Source organism: Symsagittifera roscoffensis, chromosome 1, assembly GCF_963678635.1.
Source record: "Symsagittifera roscoffensis chromosome 1, txSymRosc1.1, whole genome shotgun sequence".
NCBI lineage: Eukaryota > Metazoa > Xenacoelomorpha > Acoela > Convolutidae > Symsagittifera > Symsagittifera roscoffensis.
In genome coordinates, this window is record NC_087062.1 from 69362666 (window position 1) to 69385667 (window position 23002).

Consider the following 23002-nt stretch of genomic DNA (forward strand, 5'->3'; position numbering starts at 1 on the left):
TACACTAGAATATTACGATCATAACATCATCAGAACTAACCAAGATCAATTCTTAGACGACGATCGCTTCGCTAACCCACAAATCACCGAGAAATTTTTCATTAAAACACCATATATATTTACACTAAATATCTTCGATCGAAAGTTTGACCACATTATCTCAGAAGCACTAACAGACACGCAAGCCTACGAAAGTTTTAAAGAACGCTTCCAAATCTTTTCACTAACCTTTCATTTCCTTGCACCACATGAAAGAGATTTGCACTGCTCACACGATATTATGTTGCGCACTAAACAAACACACACATATACTTATTATCGTTTCATCCAAAATCACTTTGACCTACACACTCCCTCCAGACAACCACACCATCGTTTTCAATTCATCAATTCCAAATACACCTCACCATTCTTTCTTAACTTCACATATTGCATTAAAGATACTAACCTTCATGGTATTCTTCGAAATTATGATCCCATAACCCAAATGTAGATCTTTTGTCCCATCACCAAGACCTTCAACGCAGAAGAATCCCGACCCTTCCTCATTCCACACGAGTTTGTACAACCTATAGAAATCCCCATTTTAGAATTCATCCATAACACTAAATTCAACCACAAATTATATAATCTAATCCAAAACACACCTTATGAATTTGCAGTTGGCACTGAAGAACTAACCACCATTAAGGCACTTCAATTGCTTTGGCCACTGCTTCAAACTAAAAATATCATCCGCATATTAGCCAAACTACTAACAACTTCAGATCTCATCCACGACATTTTCCCCCACGGTTTCTTCCCCGACGACTAACAGGTAAGTATGAATTATACATATTACTAATTAATTCAAATATTAGAAACTCACCATTCTTTATCCATGTTTTCTTTAGAATTTTAGCCTTCATCCTAGATCATCTGAAAAATTCACAAACGAAAAATAAAAAATAGCAAACTTCTTCAAAACTGTTTAAGACCCTATTAAATTTTTGCACCAACAATTAAATAAATATAATACCAATGCAGTAAATTAATTTATAAATTTTTCCCCCACCAGCAGTAAATCTAATAATGATGAAAATTTGTAACTTAATTTCCCCCAACAACTAGCAGTAAAATTAAAATTCTATGTAGTAAATTCATAAGAAGCAAAAGCAGTACTAACCTTTTGATATTTTCATTCACTCACACAAGAATTCTATCCAAACTCGCACGGCTCGCCCACGAAGAATTGTTTAAAATAATGAATTTCAGTTTCAAGCTTTCACACTCGATAACTCTAACACAAGATAACACGTTTCAAACTTTCCTTTAACCCGGTTGGAAAGGAATTATATACTAAACAAAACTAACCAATGCAGCTTACTAAACACCACAACACATAGCATAACAGCATGACTAAGAAAAGGAAACCAACGGTACCCAAACCGGATTAACCCAGTTTAAAACTGGATAATTTATTCTTTTGAAGACTATTATAAAGTCTAAGAAAGAAATAATAAAACACAAAAAAGTCGAAAGACAAACCCATACCACAAACAATTTGATTTTTGAAAAAAGGACACAACCAACAAAACATAAGAAAAACCACAACAAACCCAACATAAAACGTTGTCACATAACAGGACCTCTCACAAAAACCGCATGCAATCATACTCCCACTCCTGGCCTAAACAACCAGGAAGGACGTCCTGAGCATGCTCTATAGCCGGCCTAACCCACCGTGCTACATCCACGCTTTGTGACCACACTCCTATTTTTAATAAGAGCTACTCAAGGGTGAGTAACTCTTCAAAATAACTGAACTAAAACAAAAAGCTTTTGTGAAAACAACTAACTAAAATCATAATTAAAAAATATTAAACTAATAAAAGTTTTATAAAATGTAAATTACATTATGCAATACATAGATCAGAATACAACACCAAGGACGAACATCCAAAGACAAAACACAAAACGACCCTACTACACTCGAGAAAGAATGGCCAACTACAATCAATATGCCGCCCACAATCACAACTCAAAGGATTTAGAGTACGACTTGACTTCGCAGAAAAGGACTTCATTGAACTAGACCAATGACCACCTCGATGTTCAAGTATACGTACAGATCCGAGTAACCAGGCATCCCCACCAAGCACAATCTACACGCCATTCCCAGACAAGGTCAAACACAAAGAAGTTCTCACCAATGAAACAGAAAAACCTGACATAGCCAACCATTCTGAAATCAGATTTGAGTTTGTTGCGAAAACCCAGTCGTTGTCTTGAGAAGACACAATGATTGAATCTGGGACTTCTCTGTTAAGAAAACCCAGAAGAAATAAGATGTTCGCCAAATACCAACGTCCATCATCCATCTTCGAATTGCAGAAAAACTATTCTAAAAAACTCTGTAAAACCCGGATGGGTGGAACCTGATCTAAACTACATTTTATGATTGGATAAATTAGATATTTTACCAATGTAAAGTATTTAATATTAACCAATCATGATCCATCTAACTAACAATCCACTTATTTGTAAGTGCTGAAATTACTTGTAGTTTCAGCACCAGAGAGATTTGAATTTAACTTAGAAACTAGTTGAACTCTCCCGAGTACTTCAGCAGCCGCAATAAACCAGTATACCCTAGATCTATTGAGCCTAGCAGAGACTAGTTAAACAACCTGAGACTAGATAGTATAAGAGTAAGATTAGGATCGGTATTAGACTAAGAAGTTGCACGAATCTATCCGGCCGAAAATAAGATAGCGTGACGAGCAGACGGTGTACCCTATCCGAAATTACTCTATGAGTTATACACTTCGGTCCTGACTCAAAATGTAATAGATTTATTACTCTTATAAGCTCAAGAAAATCACGTTTTGAGCAGCGAAACCCTAAAAAAGTTTCACAAAGTACCGAGCTGCCCCCGGCTAAAATACATTGAAACTTTGATACTCACCTGGCTAATCCACTTTTGGTGGTAGTAAGCTCAGCAGCTTCAAGTACTAGCTTCTGCAAGCGCGACCGAAAGTTTTTCGTTTTTCTCTGAAGGCACGTGACGGACGACTTCTTCTAACAGCAGCAGCACGAAACGAATGCCTAAGCATGCCGAAGTTTTGCGGACAGCCAACGCCCTCATGTGGTCCAGAGCATCACTTGATCTTATCTCTTGCTCACGTCTCTCAGCCCATGATTTTGCAAACTCGTAATCAGTTCCCTCACAAAGTTTCCGAGCTCTTCCACGGCGCACGCTAACATGAACCTCTGCAACACCTCCTTGCCCACACTGCACTAGTCAAAACTAGTTAGAAAACTAGTTAGCAAGCATCAAAACTAGTTAGAAAAGTCATCACAGCTTGGCCACAAAGCGCAGGCTGGCACAATAATTTCGTCGCCAAGGTGAAGAATTGGATGCTATCTGCGAGACGTTTAAGATATCCTTGCCACGCCGGATCCATGAAAAATTGAGGAAAAGTAAGCAACTTCAAAAAACGCCTCGCAGCATTTCCACGTTGACAAACCGGAAAAATTTTCTCTCCCTACGGCGTCTTGGAAACACTCTCGTCCCCACCCACTTCGATCACCAGGACGCCCATTGCAGCATTCCATCAAACTGTGTTTCTGTCAAACTTTTGGGGAGCTCGCCCTTCAAAAATTCTTGAATAATAATTGTCCAACCGAAGGATTTTCCCTTCAATTTGCTGTGCGGAGAGTTTTTTGGTTTTCCGTGCTTCATCTTAGGTAACTGGGCATTGCGTTAACAAATCACACAGCCTTTTTTGCACTCGACACACCGTGCAACTCTTTCACAAACCCTGGACAGAAAGTGAGCAGCTACTCTGACTCAATTGACAAAGGCGCGATGGGCCATCCGTTTTCACGAAGAAGCTCAATCCGCGCCTCACTACGTAACTTAACCCGCAAGGAAGTTCAATGCTTTACTCCCTGGCTGTCGACAGAAACCACTTTCTGCCACCCCAATTCCAGCAAGCGCTATTTGTTGAAGACTTTGGCTTGGAACTTCTGCATCTCCACTGGCAAATCACTTGAGCCACAGAGCACTGTGGAACAAGAAAAACTATCAATTCGCAGCCTATCGGAACTATTAACGTAAAACTTCAAGTATTCAAGTGTTTTTACGTTCGTTTCTGATCACCAACCCCGCACCTGTTTGAATCTAATCCATATAAATTTATTTATTTTGGCATTTCAATTATAACAAACGCCCAGAACTGTTGATATTTAACTTGTAATTATCTAATTCTTCTCACCATTTCCTTGAATTACAACACAACAAAACCTCCACGTTTTTTATCAAAATGCTGATCACATTCCTTGATTTCTTAGAACAAACAGGCAAAGCCCAGTACAGTTTTCTACGCTTTGCTTGATCTCATTATTGATACTGTTATATGTTTTTCCCCTAAATTATACCTTTACACAAAGGCCAAGATGCAATCACCGTCACCCCTGTCACAGGGCTAGCATCATCCATCTTAGCTCTAAATTGAAGCCTGACTAGGTAACCAATATCCACATGCTTCGCCATACTACTCATACTCACAAACTCAGTCACTTAAAGGAACACTCTTCTAACTATATTTACTTCCACCTCACTAGATATTCTCTCTTTAAACCCAACTCACCTCCCAATATGCTGACTAACACATATATTCAACTCTTCATCAACGTTTTCCCGGCATTTCTCGTCCAGTTTTACATTTCTCGGCGAGCAATAATGCGAGACATGATATTCTTTTCGTATTCTTACTTGGAAGAACCTTCTACTTTAAGTACCACCGGGTTCACGCAGGTTCGTGACACCGTTAGAAATATTTTTGCGCGACTCAGCGGAGAAGTCATCCTGGATCACCTAACGCTGTCATTGACTCCATTAATAATTCCCTAACGGCTACGAAAACTGCTACCTGAGTGAGCAGTAAAAAAAGAAAAACTCCGCTAAAACGATCATTTTGATTCGTGTAAACGAAAACTCATTTTTCAGGCCACAATTGTAACCTGAAACTTTGTTACTTAGTCCAACAAAATAGTATTAGTTAAATGTAAGCAGGCCAGGCAAACGCATAAACAATATTCAGCTATGAGATAGATCAAAATATCCCTAATGGCCAAGCAGCTAAGACTTTTTGTCTCACACAACAAACATCAAAGTTCGATTACAGCAAGGAACCTCTTTTTCCACACCAGGATCACTCTGAAAAAGTACTGGCACAAAAAAAACCTCACAATTAGAAAATATGGGAAAATGCTCAGGGCTCGCCCTATAGCCTAAAGATCCCGGTTAGAATCCGAACCATGACGGTTTTAGTTTTCTCAAAAATCGTGCAGTATCAGGAACCTAGGGTTCCTATTGTTAAAATCCTTGTAATCCTTGTTTAATAATAAAAGCGATTGAAGGAACCCTATTTGGTTGAAAACATCACCATCATATTACGGAGCTAGCAAATATATGTCCTTTAGCTGTAGTTCATAACTGTAATTTAAATTGCAGACAACAAAACGTTTTGGACAAACTGAGAAAAGACTGAGATAAAAGTGAGTTTACTACTAACAACAAGATACAATTTTTGCAAAGATTATCGAAATTTTTTTTGATTTGTGAAAAAAAACGTATGGTACCGTTTTCTTGTATAAACAAAATTTTCTTTATTTTTTTTGAAAGTTTCTGTATGTATGGAGTTGTATGTCAATAAGTTTTTCAGTTGTGTAAATTGTATGATTAGAAATTTTGGTTAAACCGCGGAAAATTGCATAACTTTCGTAACGCTGATCTAATTGTTGTAAAAATATTAATAAATAATTACGTATTTTCAAATGGTTGATTTGGTAATTGGTGTATACTGGTTGGTACACACAGCCGTATATTCTTTCGCCTTCAAAGAAAGCGAGTGTTTAAACACGTTCCTGTTAGTGTTGCTTCTTGACTTTTGATATCAAACGGCTTTAAAATCAAATCACAAATTTGTTTTTTAGATTTTTGTTTTTAATAAACATAAAACTGCTCAGAATCAAGAAAATAAAATCTAACACATATTTTGTGCAATTTTGCAGTTAATTTTAATGGTTGCTTGGCTCACATTTTCCTCGCAAAATCATATACTTCAAATACCTCCTTGTAACCCGAAAAACACGGGGTTGACTGAATTATTTTTATTATAAGTTCATTATAATTTTTCGATCGTATGAAAACATTTTGAAAATATAGTAGAAAAAAGAAGCGAATTTTTTCTCATTAAGTTTTTTATCATCATTTCAACTTTTAAAACCCGTTTTTCGACCTTCGAGAATTTCATACCTCAATTTCTCTTTCTGAAAATATACAAAAATTATGTTTTTTAACCCATTTTAGTTATAGGGAAAAACAAATTTTCTGTGCTATCTGCTCAGCAGCAGACAAATCTTGTTGTATTTAGACTTCAGCCTCGAGGTCATTTCAAAAAGCCAGTCGGAGATCGAGATCCAACTTACAATGTTAAACTCTTCCGCTACCATTCAGTCCATTGACAGTATCGAATGTGCAAAAGAGAGCGATGGAACTGCATGTCCAAACAGCCCAAATGTAGTAATCTCCGGAAGCAACGCAAACCTGGCCTTCGATTCTCTTGGCATCGGCGAGTCCTACCGAGTTGCGGTGTCTTTCGTAGTTTATGAGTTGAGCGGAATAAATCAAAACTTTTCTGGTGAAGTTGCTCTATCAACCTGCACAGGTAACTAAGTGTTCTGAAAAAGCTCTTAGAAAATAAAGTTTTAATGGCCGAAATTTATCTTGTTCAAAAATCAACTGAGTATATCTGAAATTTAGTCAGTTTTGAACAACTTTGCAGGTGTTGATTGAACGAAACTTTTTGACCAGTAGACCAAAAAAGAGAACTAATAGCAAGTCCGCATTTCAAGTTTTTTATTTACACTGAGATTGGCGGTGCTTTAAGGACGCATAGCCTAACCGTACTGCAGGACGGATAATTGACAGACTTTAACAGGGGCGGACTTTAACAGGGGCAGACTTTTAAAAAGTTTTGGGCAACCAGATTTTCCGAGCTCTCACAAATTACTGAAAAAATCCTTATTTGGTCAAATTTTTGGCACCGCAGAAATGCCAGTTTTTCAGAGCTCTCACAAATGAATAAAAAAACCCTATTTTGACCAAATTTTGTGCACCGTAGGCAATTTTTTTGAAAATTTGTCAAAGACATGCAAAAAAGGCGTTCTTAGGGGCTTTTTGGAAAATTTTAGACCAAAAAACTGCATTTTTGGCGCGCGCTCCCCCTCAAATTTAGTATATTGGCGCCATAGGCGCTTCCAGAAATCTTTTAAGGTCAGTCAGCCAAAAGTGGATATCTCAAAATGGTACAAAGGGATGACCTTTCGGTTTGGCAGGTCGAATCCCTGAGAGATAGCCCCACCCCACCCCCTAAATCCACTTTTGGATTTTGAAACAGATCATTTGAAGTACAAATGTACTATTCTAACGCTGAGTATTTGACCTATCGTTCTGATTGTTATGGATTTCATTAAGAAAAAACGATTAATGATGACGCTCATAACGACTTGATCTCATTCTTTGTTTTTAGTGCCTACTACACCTACTGATGACGTTGACTGGTACTCATTGTCAATAATTGATGGAACGAATTTCGAGTTGCCTGATTCTGCCAACAACTACGAGATCACTTTGGTCCCAACATTCTGCACTGGCAACAAAACGCTAGTGCACTATGCGGGGTTTCCCCCCATCATTTACTATGTACACACAGGATGTGAATACCGGATACTTTACGCAAACAGATGCGAGACGAGCAGTGGTGAAATAACTCCTTCCCAATACGTGGAATTCAGCGATACTTTTTGCACAGGTAGAAATTTTCTTATGATAGAATATTGTCTCGCAGGTTTTCAGGGAGGCCTGAAAAGCGTCATCGAATACTTAAATATTGCCCAAAGAAAAATCTGAATTAGCGTTTATTTTTGTCCACTAGTGTGTCTGTGCGTAATTCGATTTTCAAATACACTAGTGGACAAAATTAATTGCAAATTGACGTGTTCACTCTCAAAAACTGCTTTCTTTTTTCAAGGTCCATATTGGTCAACATTTATTGGGAAATTCATCAAATATTTTAGATTGACGTACTGCAAATAATCTAAACTACAGTCACTGAAAGTTTCAATTTTTGATTTGAATCACTTTTTATCTTTTTTCCTGGTCTGAAAGCGTCAGTTTTCACCATTTGTTATAGATTTTTCCAGCTGTGTGAATTTATAAGACACTGCAGTGGTAAGCAAATTTTTCACACTGAACAATGAAACTTACTCGTTTAAAATGTTTCACTTCGCATGATCAGTTTTTACTGCTCCGCTTAATCAAAAAAAGTTTTTACCCCTATAGAAACCTTATGGCATATGGTGAAAACTGGCAATTTCAGACCATAAAAAACTGCCAAGTGATTCAAATCAAAAATCGAAACTTTCAGAGATTGTAATTTAGATCGGTTGCAGTAGGTCAATGAAAAAATTTTAATGAAACTGATCCAAAATGATCCTTGAAAGAATTCATTTTAGAAAAAAAACCTAAGTTTGCGTTTAATTTTAAGCTTTTTCCCCCCACTTAAGCTTCCCCCACCTCAAATATGTGCATCAATTTTATGTTGTAATGAGGGCTTTACAAGGTTAAGTATTAAGACCAAATTTGTTTGTCATAGCCTAATTAGCCCGCATACCATTTTGTAACAATCCGATTATGTGAACAAAATTTTACTAGTAAAATTTCGCTGGTGTCGGGGGAACAGGAAAAAGAGCCTAATTTTGTCCACTAGTGTAACGTTGCTCTTAATGTCCTTTCAATTTGACATATGAATTCTCTCAGGCTTACTTCAAAATGGTTGGAGGACTAAAAAGAAGACAAATAGCACTCTCTGATATCAAAATATAAAACAGGGGAAAAATGTAAATTTACTTATAGGTTAAAAAATAAATACTTTTGAATGTTTCCAGTAGAGACGAAAGTTAATATATTGGTCCATTAAACGCAAATTGTGTTATTTTTATCAAATATTTACCAATCATAACATATTCGCAAAGCTGAAAAAAGCACATGGGAGCAAGTAATCGGAAATTAGACTTTTTCCAGTAATAATTTCTTCAAATCTGTATTAACTGGATTGAAAAATACCAGTTTGTCTAGCGTTGTGAATCTGCAGGAGGCTCAAAAGGCATGCGACCCGATTCCAAACAGGTCCAGTAAGTTTGCTAACATGAATTTTTGTTCTTTGAATAAACCAATTTTTTCGATCACCACTTATGTGTTTATTGTTTATTGCCTCTAGTGCCGCACTGCAGCATAGACTATTATTAACAATTGAATTATTCCTATCAGCGGAAAAAATTGAGTTCCAAAATAAAAAAAAATCGTTTTTTGCCGTACATTTTTACGCTATCAAAAATATTCTCTTTCCTGGTGCTCAAAAAAAGCAAAAAAATATACTTGTTACTGGTTGTCGTTTTTTGTTAGTTTGTGTTTTGACTCGAATCAAATAGACCTTTTTCCGAAATGAGACTTTTGTCAGATTAGGATACATGTAATCAGTTTTAGTCGGCTTAAGTTTTTGTTCCGGCTACTAAAAGATGAGATAAATTTTGTATTCAGAGTAGCTGTATCTCAGTTCGTTCTCTCCGGTATCTGAAATAATCATCAAAATCGAACAAAGGATTTATGAGATCACATTTCCTCAGTGTCGAGAAAAATCAGTTTGACTTTTTTTAACCTTTTTAGTCTAATTAGGAGCGAGTAACGCAAAAAACATTGGCTATAAAATATTTGATTTTAGTTGTCGAAATTTGAAGGAAAAAACTGAAAAATTTCACAAAAAAGTTTGAATTTTTGAGTTTTTAAAAATCTTGTTGATTTTTGGTCAGATTTTTTCCAAGGTGAGTTTAGTCGAATAAAACTGTCAAACTATGGACAAAACGATATCTCCAATCTGAAAAAAAAACTAATTCAAGTTGTTTTGGTTCCAAAACAACAGTGCTCGGGTTTTTAAATGATGATTGCACATCAGCAGGTAATTTTTTGATAAAATTTTTTATAAAAGTTTTTTATCACACTGTTTTTTGCTAAGTTGGTCTAGGTTTCTTTTTTGTCTGGAAGTCTGTCAGCTTCCTAATTTCTGCTCTGTTTTCTTTATAAATGATGATTGAAAGCTGTTTTGAACATTGTTGGCCCTCCCTGAGAGATACTTAAAATGATTTGATGTGATACCTTTTGAGAACCATCTTTTTTGTTTTGTGTTTTTATAAGTTTTGCCTGAAAAGTAGTTTGCTCATTCTTCTGCCTATTTTTGTAATTGCACAAAACAAGGTAAAATATTGTTGAAGGTTTATGCATACGGATAGACATTTACAACTATTTAGTGTAATATTGTCTTGTTGATGTATAAAGTTAGGTAAGTTTTGTTCTTTTTTTGAAACCTTTCTTGACGCTTAGTTAACTTTTTTTGAAACCTTTCTTGACGCTTATGTGCTGAAAAGGGGTTTTCATATGTTTGCAAAAAAAACTGAAAAATTCATCAAATTAGTTTCAATCACAGCTTTTTTTATTTCATCAAACTTTACTCAAAACTATGAAAAATGACATTTTTTTCTTCATTTTTTTCTTATTCGAGGTCTAGTTCAAACTAGTCTTCTTAAGCTAAACGACTAGAAATTTTTGTTCAAATAAAGATCAAGATAACTCTTATGCTGTCTTTAGTTTTATTTGAACGTTTGATTTCATTAGATTACAAAGTAAATAGTCTTTTTCCTTTTTTTGGTTTCCACTAAAATTTTAAAATCTCGATTTCACGAGGAAAGCGTTTGCAATTGAGTAATCATTAATGATTTGTTTTCATCTTAAAATCTGAACTCAAGCTACTTTTTATGAAATAGCTGAATTGCGTTTTATTTTTTTTTGCAGTATACCCAATCAATTTTGTACTGCAAGTTTAAGCGAAGTTGGAGAAATGGTAAAAAAAAGCTGTATCAAAACAGGAGAACTTCTTATTGTTGTTGTACTTTAAAATACTACTTTTGTTAGCAAAAAACAATTTTTGTCTGCGATTAATTTTGGGGTTTGCTGCACACAATTATTAAGAGCGCATGATCAGAAAATGAGGAATTCAGAATCACATATAGTCTGTACCCGAGTCCATTTTCAAAATTGGATTTTAGTCCCTGTAATCAAAAGTTGTTTTCTTGCGTTATAAATGAGTTCATGAAAACTGTTTTGTCAAAATACAATAAATTGAAAACAAAATCTCTGCAAGTTGTAAGACGACTGAGTTTTTTAAATTTTTTTAATGAACATTTCTGTTCCACCCAATTTTTCCTGAAATAAAAACTGATGAAAAATTGCCAGGCTTAGTAGGAAAACGCTTCTGCTGAGTTTTTGGATCATGAACGGAAATTTTTTGCTTCGGAAAAAAAAACTGCCATGGCTTGTATTGGGCTTCAAGTTATTGAACACATGATTATGATATTATCTGTTTTCGCTCCCTAGAACATAATATCATGCTTTTTAAGCCATCTTCAGTCACTAGTTTCTTATCCTACTATGTTAATTATTTGATACTACAGACGAATAAATTGCAGGTAAACTTTACTTAAGAAGGGTATATGAATAGCGGCGGTAACATTAGGCAAAAACAATTGTACGCGAAATTAAAAACGTTAACATTAGGTGAAAACTCTGATTAAAAAACTGTATATTTTAGCGGAAATTGTGTGTGAGAAATTACAAAGTTCTATTGAAATATACTAACGTGTTGAGGGTTTGCGAACAGAGATGGGACTCTTAATGAAAACTAGAGCCGTTTATAGCCCCGCGCGCCCACCAGCGGTCTTGAACCGACAAACAACTTTGTAGTCTTTAACCGCCCCTGGTCCATTTCGTCCTGAGAATTAGGGGGATTTCTGCTGAAATATACACTTTTTTAATCAAATTTTTTGCCTAATAGTAACACTTTTCATTTCGCTAAGTATAGTTTTCGCCTAATATATACAGCCCCATATGGATATATACTACGGTATGCTCCGCCTACTGTTAAGAATTAATGAACTCTTAAGAAGTTTTAAAATTTGTTTAGGCTAAAATTTACTTTTTCGCAATTTGAATTTTGATTTTTTTGTTCAGTTCACTTTCTTTGTCAATAAGAAGGCAAAATCCACTATCGAACAGCAAAAGTGAAAAAATTGCAAAAAACGTCATTGACTTCTAGTTTCCAAATTCTCAAATTGGGTTTATTTTATCAAATGGGGCTTATTTTATCAAAAAATTTTGATTTAAAAGCTCTCTGAAAATCAAATAGCTTTAAGGCCATCTATTTTTTTCTTTAAATTTTGCAGGTTAAATTTTTGAAAAGAATCAGTCAGTATTTTTTCTGCTTACTTCCGGTCAAAGATTTGATGGAGTTTTTAGAATAAAACTACAGCAGACGTTTAAACGCAAATTTACCGCATTTACGAAATTAAACTGATATTTTAGCAGTCTTTTCTGAAAGTTTGCTACAAATAATGCAAACTTATTGTAATTTGATTCAACAAAGCAACGTTTGAAAGTTTTGAGAAAATTTTGATGTCAATTATTTTGAGTTATTGAGCTCTACCGAAACCTTGCAACACCCTCGTTTTTCCAGAGTTAAAGTTTTCCCCACTCCATTTGTTCTAGAAAATGACTGCCTCAAGTTTTTCTTGGAATTTCAAGCCAAGAATAAGCGTTTGTTAGGCGCATGCTTACTCAAAGTTGTTGTCTAGTGGCGGCTCTATATTAGATTCACTAAGTAGTGAGTGTGTAATCTTCAGAGTTGTACAAATTTTCTACGATTGTTACTTAAGGGGTAAATTGTCAACCAGAATGGTGGAACCAGTTCTGGACTAGTATTTATAAACCAATTATGTTATTGATAAAACTATCCCTACAAATATTACTAACTAACCAATCATATTCCATCACTATCACTGACAATTAATTGTAAGTGCTGAAACTATTTGTAGTTTCAGAAACACAACAATTTTAACAAATCTTAGACTACAGTTGTTCTCTTTATGGACAAGCTCCAAGACTAACTCGCAAATACCAGTATACACTAGATCTATTGAGACTAGGAGATATAAGAGTGAGATTAAGATTGGTATTAGACTAAGAAGTTTCACGAATCTATCCGGCCGAAAATAAGCTAACGTGACGATCAGACGGCGTACCTTATCTGAAATTACTCTATGAGAAAGCTACCTCTGGCTTAAACTCAATGGGGGATTGAACACCGACGCCATGGAGTGCTATTGCCGATAAAAACTAGTTTCAAGCACCATAATCTCTCAGTGAATTTAGTTTTTCTTAAGCAATTATTGTTGTCGTTTTTAGCCCCTGAGACTCCTGTGCCAGCTAGCTCACTGACCCTTGTCAACTTCACCGAGACCATGATTGAGATCAGTGGGTTTGGAGTCTCTTCGGGTGAGTACGAGGTGATCGAAGTCGAATTCATCACTGGATCTGGATGTCCAGGTGGTCCCATTCTTCGCAACTTGCCCACGGGAGAAACAGACCTGAAGGCGGAGGATTTGATCCCAGGGTGTCTCTACACTTTGAAGTACTCGGCCGTGTGTCACGCTGATCAAGGTTCGGCAGAATCTGCCACCAGACAGGCAACGCTAGGAGATACGCTGTGCACAGGTTATTTGCTACGATATGTAAAACAATTTTTTCAAAACAGATAACAGTAAAACTCAATTTCAATTTTACTTTACTAATATGAAACAATTATTTCCTGTTTGGAGAGCACTCTGAAAAAGAAAAAAGGCTTAAGGAGCATTCATTATCTTAATTGTCATAGTCATGGTTGTGTCATAGTGGAAAAACCCACAAACTGACAATATTCACCAAAAGTACTCATAAGTGTTGCATGGTCATAGTCATAGAGGTAAAGGCTTACTATAAACTGATGAAACAAGCAACCTCTTGTCGCCCTTTTTTTTCAGATTAAAAAAAATTATTCAGTATAACCTCATGAATAATAAGCATTTCCAACCTAAGCATTTTCATGGTTTATCTAGTTTTATCAGTTTGTGTTTTTTCGTCTTTTCTTATTATTAACCTTAACACGTCCGTCTGTTATTTCGCCTTTAAATAATTTATAATTAATTTCATCGTGTATACCTTATCTTCTCGTCAAATATGGTTCTAATTATAAAGTGACTGTAGTTTGTACTGATAACCCAATTCTCTACATGGTTTCAGTTCCTCGGGAAATCAAGTCGGAGTCTTTGACTGATTCAGCAGCAGCAACTTCCGTTTCCTTTTTGGCCAAAACAGTTCAGGTAGAAGCTGTGGAGGGCAATCTGTACCGGTTCAAGGTCAAAACAGTGACCCCTAATGGGTCATATGACGTGGATGCTCCTCAGCCTGACACGGGAACTCTGACTGTGTCACTTTTGTCGCCTGCAACCAAATACGAATTCGAACTTGAAAATGAGAGCCAGTGCGCAGTTTCTTCTGCTGTGTCGACACGAAGAACTGTGTGCACTCGTAAGAAATTCCATACTGTTTTTGTTACTTTGTTGAGCTTTCATATTACTCTTCCTTGCTTTTTCAAGGTCAATTTTTTATATGACTGAAAGTCAAATTATTATTATAATACTTTCTTATATTAAGACGTAAAAAAAATTGAAAAAAGTTTTGCGAAAAGTCTTGTGTATAATTTTTGATAAGCGAGGATCTTTTGCATGCTGCAACAAACTGGCGGATGTTATTGGAGCTCAGCTCAAAGGCGGGTTTAAAAGGTCGGTTTAATAACTGAAAAAAAATACAACCTTCTGAGCATCTTCTCACTGAACCAGTGTATCGCCGGAACCCCCATAAACTCGAGCTGCTGTCGGCTGTGATGGTTCTACGCTTTGCGCAAAAAATCAAGAACTATCAAAAATGAAACATTCAATTTTAAGTATGAAAATGCCATTTATCACTCGAATATAAGAAGTCTACCTCATTGTCAAGTAAAATTCAAAAGTAATTACGGAAATGTAGGAAAATATCCCCAAAACATAGTATGACAGAGTTATGATTAATAACAATGAAACTTCAGTACGAGTTGTAAGTACGCTCAATTGCTGATGGAAGTCAAGAAACTCATTCATTCACTTGATGATAGTGGCAAATCATTTTAATTTCCGATCCTTTTTACTGCAAGTTTTATAACCTTTTTGTATTAAGTGGCCATTTGTCGAAAGATTCATTGAAATTTAAAAAAATACTTGTTTTAGTGCCGTCGAAACCGAAGGAGTCGTCTTTTCTTCTCAATATTGATGCTACAAATACAACTATCAATTTCACTGCTGCTGGACAAACTTTTGAAGCTGAATCTGGTCCTCTAGATTTCTTCCGATTTGACGTGTTTAATGAAGACGGAAACCAATCCTTCCTCTTTGCAAATGGAACTTTTTTAGTGCATCTGCTGCCTGGGTCTAACTACGTTGAAATGTCAACTGTCGTGAATACGGTGGAAGGCTGTGGTGATATGGTATCGGCTGAGACCCTGAGTTTCACAATCTGCTCTCGTAATTATAATTCTATCCTAGTTTTTTTTTGAGCTTTGTAACTCCATTTTTGCAACTTTTTTGTACCCCAGCTGGACTTATTAAATTATGTGGGGTTTATAATGTCCAATTGCTAGAAAGACCACGTTTTGCGAACTTATCAGCGCCACATGAAGTTGTTTGGCAGAAGATGAGGTTGTTAGCACTTTTTGGAACGCTCGGACCAAAAAAAAGCGTTTTTATCGGCTGCTCCTGTCTCAAAATAAGCATGAGCTTTCAAGTTATTTGTTGGCTTGGTTATCGAAAACGACTGCCGTGAACTAATTAAAAAATGAACAATTTGGAAAAAATTGGTTGCCAGAAAAGATTGTGGGATGGGGGGTTCTGGATGCTCCTGGATTGTAATCTTATGTAGTCTTTGTAGTCTTAGTTTACTTATGTTGTCATTTACTCGATAGAATATTTGTGGTACTCACAATAAGGTTTACGAACTCAGTTAAAAACTATCTATCTGAAAGCAACTTTCATTGCGTGTTGACAATAGTTTGTTACCGCTGGTGAAAAGCTTTTCAAAAATTTGTTTTCTTCCAAAAATAAACAAAAAATCCCAAAATTTTTTAAGTTAAAAGAACCCAAACTTATCTATCTGAAGTAATGTTTGCAGTGCTTCAAATTAAGTGAAACTTGTAGAAAATTAATTTAAAAAAGGAATAAAACATGTTAGTTTTCAGCTACAATGTGAAAAAAAATATCATTTTAAAAAGTTTTCAATTAATCGGAATTGACTGAAAGCTTTAGACGAGAAGGACTGTCTCGGAAGAGGTTAAAAGATGGCGAGGAACAACAATTTTTTTGTTCGAAGACCTCTAAGATCCTCGATGCTATTTTTTTTATTCGAGATTTTTGCGAGTGCTGCTTGGGTAGAGCTGGGTGCTGCTTGGGTAGGCAAAAATGAGTTATGAATCTTTCCTATAAATGTGACTGCTGGAATCTTTCTAGTTTTTCAGATTTGACGTTTTTCAAAAAGTTCCAAAAGAACACTTGAAATGAAAAGTTATTTTTTAACAAAATTTGAAATAGCCAACTCTACGAAGAGGTGCTCCTAGGGTACTATGAGTGGTTGGAATTCCTACCTCCAGGTTTGACTGCTCAAATCATCTTTGTTTCCAGGATATGCCGTTTTTAATGATTTTTCAAATTTTTCAAAAAAACCTAAAACACATCACAAAGTTTTGAAATTCTCAACGCTATGGTAGAGTGCTGTCAAGATTCTCTCAACGGGTTTATATCTGGACTCCAAAAACGACTGCTCATTGCGTTTCATTTTTCCAGATATGACGTTACTATGATTGTTTTCAAAATTTTTCAAATGCTTAAGTTATAAAAAAAACACTTTCCACCAATTGAAATTGTCGACTCTTTGGTGCAGTGGCATAAGCGACCTCCGAGCTGTTTACTTTTGCTTAATTTTTTTTCTCAAAGTTTACACTTATGATTTTTCAAAAATATTCTTTAAACTAAGGATTAAACTTTAGTGGTTTTCGCAAATGGCATCGTTTCGACAGTTGTATGCTGTCGGCCATTTCAGGGTTTCAAATCTGAGTTACAAATACAAAGATCTGAAATCCAGTAGTTTGTTTGACCAATTTAGTTCTGAAGGAACCTTTAAGTTGAAATAGTTTTTATCGTTGAAACCTTACAACAAAAAGTTGTTGATGTTCCCGTCTCTTGTTACGGTTGTATTCATTTTGTTTTTTTTTCATATGTTTTTATATAAGCTATTTTCACGTTCATTAATCTGTGTGAGCCACCGGAGGTGCGTTACACGCTAGTCTTGATTTATTTTGTGATGTATTGTAGATAAGATGTCTTAGTTTTACGTTCGTTCTGTCTTTAGCACCGGAACAGATCGACCTCTCCTCGGTCAAACTAACAGTAGGACACACTTGGTTCACGATTGGCCCTCTGAAGAACGGATCCGAAATTCAAGCGGCCGCAGGGAGCATTGCGAGTCTTGGAGTCATGCAAATAGGTTCATCTTTTCACGTTTCCGAAACAGTGAATGTATCTGGGGTTTCGATTAGTGATGACCACCCGTTCACTATGTATGGTATCAATAAATGTGGAGCTACATCTGCCAATCTTAAAATTGACACGTGCACAGGTAATTCTCTTGCAAACATGGACCATTTCATCATCAGCAATTTTCCTGGTTCAAACTCTGATCAAATTATGCAAATGATCTCGATGCTTATTATTTTCTGTAAAAAGCTGGATCAATACAAGTCCAAGCTGTGGATTGTATATTTGGGTTCCTTGCCGAGGAAAATATTAAAACGAAATTCCCATCTGAGAAAGAAAGAGAGAATTTTTTCTCCCAAATCAAGTTTTTATACGAAATTGTCAAACATTATAGATAAAAAAATGACTTGGAAGAGGATAGGCAAAGGGAAAAGTAAATGCCTACTAAGAATCTACCCTCAAAAGTAAAGGCTATAAGTAATTCTTGACTTTAAACATATTATTATGTTTATATCAATATTTATTAAATAACTTATGTTAGGGAAGTTTCCTATATTATGCTTGCGCTTAGCAAGCGTTATCAAACTAGAATATAGTCTTTTTTTCGGGTTAACAACTTGCTTAACAGAATCTTTTGAGTCACTTGAATCTTGGTTCATAATGAATTCAAACTTTTAGGCAAAACGCCTGGGACGGCAGAGGTCATGGGTCCGAATCTGACCAGAAACTGTTTTTTTTTGCTAGAAATATTTCTTTCCAAAAAAATTTTGGCCTATAGATTGTCGGCTGATTTTTTGTGGGGTTAGCTGCCACATCGTAGAATTAATTTTTGCAGGCAAATTTTATTGTATTAGCTTTTAGTGTTTTAAATTGTTTCGAAATTACAATTTTGATTTCTTACTAGCCTTCACTTTGGCTTCAATGATTTGTGCTGATACTTTATCTGCTTAGTAAGCTGTGTTCCGTTGCTATTTTAAACTGAATCTCTTACTCTGCATGTTTCCTCAGAAATCTAATTCGATAAAATTTTCTTTCTAAAGATATGGGATTGAGTTTTCTTATTTTATTTTTTCTTAAGACGTTTCGGAAAATGTTTTCTTTTTTTTTTCACAAACGTAGTTTCTTTGATAACCCTTTCTACCGATTTTCAAAAATTGTATATTATTGGAAGGACATTATACTCCTTTGTGTACCTGCATACTCCATCAGTCTCTTTTCACTTTACTCTTTTGTCTACAGCCTTCGATAAATCTGTGGGTGAATATTTGATTTTGTTTTCGTTTTCTCAAAAACTACCGTCCGAAATCTGAGATTGTACGTTCAATGGATATAACACGTAATTGGAAGCTCATCTGCATTAGTCGCCACTCTCAAACTTTTTACACAAAAGTTATCATCCTCAGAAAACTTGAATTTTCAACAGTTTTTTTTCTAAATTTTTTGAATTTTCTAGATTACGATTATCCCATATCTTATAGCTTGAGTACGGCTCAAGAAAAGAGTTACAGGAATCTCCCTTAAATTTGCAGGAAAAGTCATCGGAAAAGTCCTCGGAGCTTTTTGGCCCTCGGAAAAGTCAAAATTTTCATCTTTTAACGATTCTTGATATTTTTTTTGGAGCAATCAAAATCACAGGTTGCTTGAATCTCTGTTACAAAAAACTATTATTTTTAGAAAAGTTCAATTTTTGTTTTATTTTACCGTCTTGAACTTTCTCAAAAATTATTCGAGAACTACTCTTCCGAATCTTTGTTACTGGGTTCAATTAAATTACAGGCATTGTTAAGCTTTTTTGCATAAAAAATACGCTGAAAAATTTTTTACAGAAAAATTTTTGGTTCCGGAAAAGTCAAATTTATTTCTTCGTGGGGTCAGATTTGTGGTATCAAGGGTTTAATTGAATTAACATGTGAGTTTTCTGATTTTTGAACGTTTTGTAAAGATTTTTTGGCAAAACTTTTTGATTTTTCATACTCTAAGAAATCTAAAATGAAAAATTCTACCAAAAAAAAAGTTCCAATAATTTTTACCGATCCAGCGACTCGTTTTTTTGTTACAACCTTGGGAAAAACTCCAATATCTCAAAAGTTTTCTGTTCTTCTCCTTTATTTTAGTAAAAAATACAACAGTTTTTGGGCAAAGTCCTATTTATGAAATTATACTGCATCAAAAAATCAAGCGTATACCTCCAGCTTTATCTGGCCTCTTTTTTTTCAAAATTTACGAAAAGTTTGATTCACCTAGTTTTTTGACTGAGTTTTCAAACGTTTGTGTTGTACCGCAAGTGTTGCGAAGCTCCGCTTTGCCGTTGCATTAACTTCACTTCAAAGTTAGCTTAAGGCTGTAATATGTTATCGCTTCGCCATGAATAAAATTAAAACAAGGAAAACATTTTTTTTTCGAATAAATTGAATTCTTATTTAATTTGAAATTTGAGTAAAAGAAAAATTCTAGCTCACCATCTCACTTTTGTCAGACTACGGTGTAAGCACAGTACGACTCATTTATGCAGTAGCCTTATAAACTGAAATAAATTAAATTAGAAAAAATTTTGTATATAAATACAAGTTTTGATGCTAATTTTTTTGAAGCGTTTGAAAAATCCATCAAATATGACAAAAAGTACGATTTCTCAAAAACTACGTAGAATTAGACGGCTATATTATCAGAATAAATTCGCAGCCTTAAATCAATTTTTGATAGCTTTCATTCAAAAAATTCAATCCTGTTGTTTTTGGTGGTTATTTATTTTTACATATTCTCTGTACTAGACAACTATTGCCAAGTACGTAAGTTGAAGTAAATCATTCTACGATTTTTTTGTTACATGAATAAAACTTTGTTTAAAATTGCATAACGTGTAGCACCGTAAACTAACAATCCATATTGCATTAATGGTTTGACAATTGAATTGTAACAGTTCAACAGCACTGCTTTAGGATCAAAATGTCTCATTGTCTAAATAACTCCTCATTTTCTACGCAATTTGGTTTTTTTTGCAAATAATTTAAATTTGAGCAATTAGACTGAATGAAAACACCCAAGTTTTGCAAATTACTCTTGGATTATGATCAGTGTGATTTTGTATGATTTTTAGATTGGAAGCACTTCTTTTTTTTTCAAAACTATTTAAAGTAGTTTTATCAGAGTTGAATGTTAGTCTGTTGCAGTTCAACCATCAATTTTTTCAGAGCAGCCATATTCAAATTCTTCTAATTTTGCGCTCTTGCAAGTGATTCAAATATTATCAGCAAAAATAAAAACATTGGAGCTGTTAGCTACAAAATGCATATCCTTGATATACATTAGAAACAGAAAGGAACCAAGTAGCGAGTCCTGTGGAACACCTTTTGCAATGCGTAAGCAATCAAATGGAGCATCAAATACGTACACGCATTAGTGTTTTTTAGATAAATGAAAAAATTGTTTATTTGCCACGAATTCCATAAACTTTTATTTTAGATAGCAAGATTTTGTGAACAGCGTATCAACGGCCTTTTCAAAACATTGAAAAAACTGCATTTTAATTTTTTTTGAAAAATGATTGTTAAACATTCAAAACGACGAAAGCGCTATTAGCTTCAATTCTTTTAAAGATTCTACTGTGGCATTTTCTGAAAAACCTAAAATGACGTTCATTGAGCAAGTCGAACTGTTTGGGGTAACTGTTAAATCTAGTGTGCATTACTTTTATAATAATTTTACTGCAGCTATTGAGCAACGAAATAGGTTGGTAATCGCTTAAATCTGTTTCGCTGTCAGGTTTATGAAGATGTTATTTTGCGTTTGCGTATTTAAGTGAATTAAGAAACAATCCAGTTTTGAAGGGAGCAATAAAGAATCAACTGTTCGTTAAAAAGATGATGCTTACTTCATCAATTCCTCAAACTTGTTTTGTTTCAAACTCTGGCTAACACTGCTTGTTTGAAACTACAACCTATCAGCAAGATACATTGATTAAATTGCTTTTGCAAAATTAAAATTAATGTTAACACCTTCAAAAGCATCTGCCAACTTTGGGCCAATTGAGGTTAACAAACTCATTAAAGGTATTAAATGGTTCAATTGCATCCGAGATGTGTTTTGTTTTGTGATTACTTGCCGAAACTCCAGATGCACCTGCGTTTTTTCCGTTTATCGTTTTTAAATTTTGAAAATTTGCTCGAGTCTCCTTTTGCATTAAGTGATTTTTTTGTTTAAAAAAATGGTTTTTGGCTTTTCTTAACAATTTTCCTACCATTTTTGTTCATAAATAAATCTATTCATTTTAAGGATTTTATCGTTATCACATTAAAACTGATTTTTTAAAAAAAAAAAGTGTCTTCTACAAAAGTAACGACGTGTATTCTCTTCGTGTATTTCTCAAATCAAAGACATCCAGATTCACATTATGCTATTTTTCTAGATTGACTTCTAGGGCTGCTACCAAAACGATGCTAGTTTCTTGTTGCTTTAACAAAAACGAAATATCGCGGCATGAAAGGCTTGATTTTTCTCGTAAATTAATCTCTAACTTGTCAACTAGATTAATATGATCTTTCATTCATATCATTGTTTCTCCTCCCCTAGTAGGTTCATTATTGGCAATTTTTGAGTTGAAACAGGCTATTTTGAACATTTCTGTTTTTTTTTATCAGTCTAGCTTCACCAAATTTCTGTAAAACATAATATATGTAAAATAGCAATCTAGAAAAACAGCAGATTCACATTATGCTTTTTGTCTAGATTGACTTCTAGGGCTGCAACAAAACGAAATATCGCGGTTTGAAAGGCTCGATTTTTTTCATAAGCAAACTGTTTCAAAATTCAATAATGCCTGGTTGGTGGTATACACTGGGCTCCTATAGCGTCTTTGGCTCCTCGCAGTTTTTGGCAATTCGAACTTTTTTCACATTATTTAACTGTCTTGTAGAGAGACGAGTGTTTCGATTGAGTAACCAAAAATGTGAAAAGGCAAACGACAAAAATAAAAGAAGCCTAAGATTGGGAGCTGTCTCCGTTTAACAACAATTAGCTGATAAAAACAGGATTGAAAAAAAGTTGGAATCAGTCGTCAAGGAGGCGGATAGATTGCAAAAATGTCTTCACCCCCCATTGGTTTTTTAATATGAAGTAACAAAACGTGTTTTTTCTAATTTGATTGGCTTCGGAAGAGTGATTACAAGGACTTCAAGTTCATGGTCATTTTTTTCAAACCTCTCAAATTTGATTGTCCGTTTACTGAGAGAGTTTGCGAGCCATTTTTTCTCTTTTCTTGATGCAACCGTTAAAATGATTCTTACCAAAATGTATTATAATCTATTATTATCCATGCAACCCCATTGCTTGAAAAACCAAAAAACTCCGCGCAAAAGGTCACGCGACATATATCGGTTGTAAACGATAGAACAGATAAACTATGATGTGCTTTTAT

General features: G+C 35.0%; 1 protein-coding gene across 1 annotated transcript in view; it reads left to right on the forward strand.

The window, feature by feature from the left end:
- Nucleotides 1–23002, forward strand: part of LOC134839535 (uncharacterized) — a 169443-nt gene that overhangs the window by 22175 nt on the left and 124266 nt on the right. Inside the window, exons 2-7 of the mRNA XM_063855125.1 lie at nucleotides 6423–6716; nucleotides 7581–7862; nucleotides 13400–13708; nucleotides 14273–14560; nucleotides 15295–15588; nucleotides 17465–17731. Of these exons, the coding sequence (XP_063711195.1) occupies nucleotides 6423–6716; nucleotides 7581–7862; nucleotides 13400–13708; nucleotides 14273–14560; nucleotides 15295–15588; nucleotides 17465–17731 (1734 nt within the window). The remainder of the gene's footprint in view (nucleotides 1–6422; nucleotides 6717–7580; nucleotides 7863–13399; nucleotides 13709–14272; nucleotides 14561–15294; nucleotides 15589–17464; nucleotides 17732–23002) is intronic.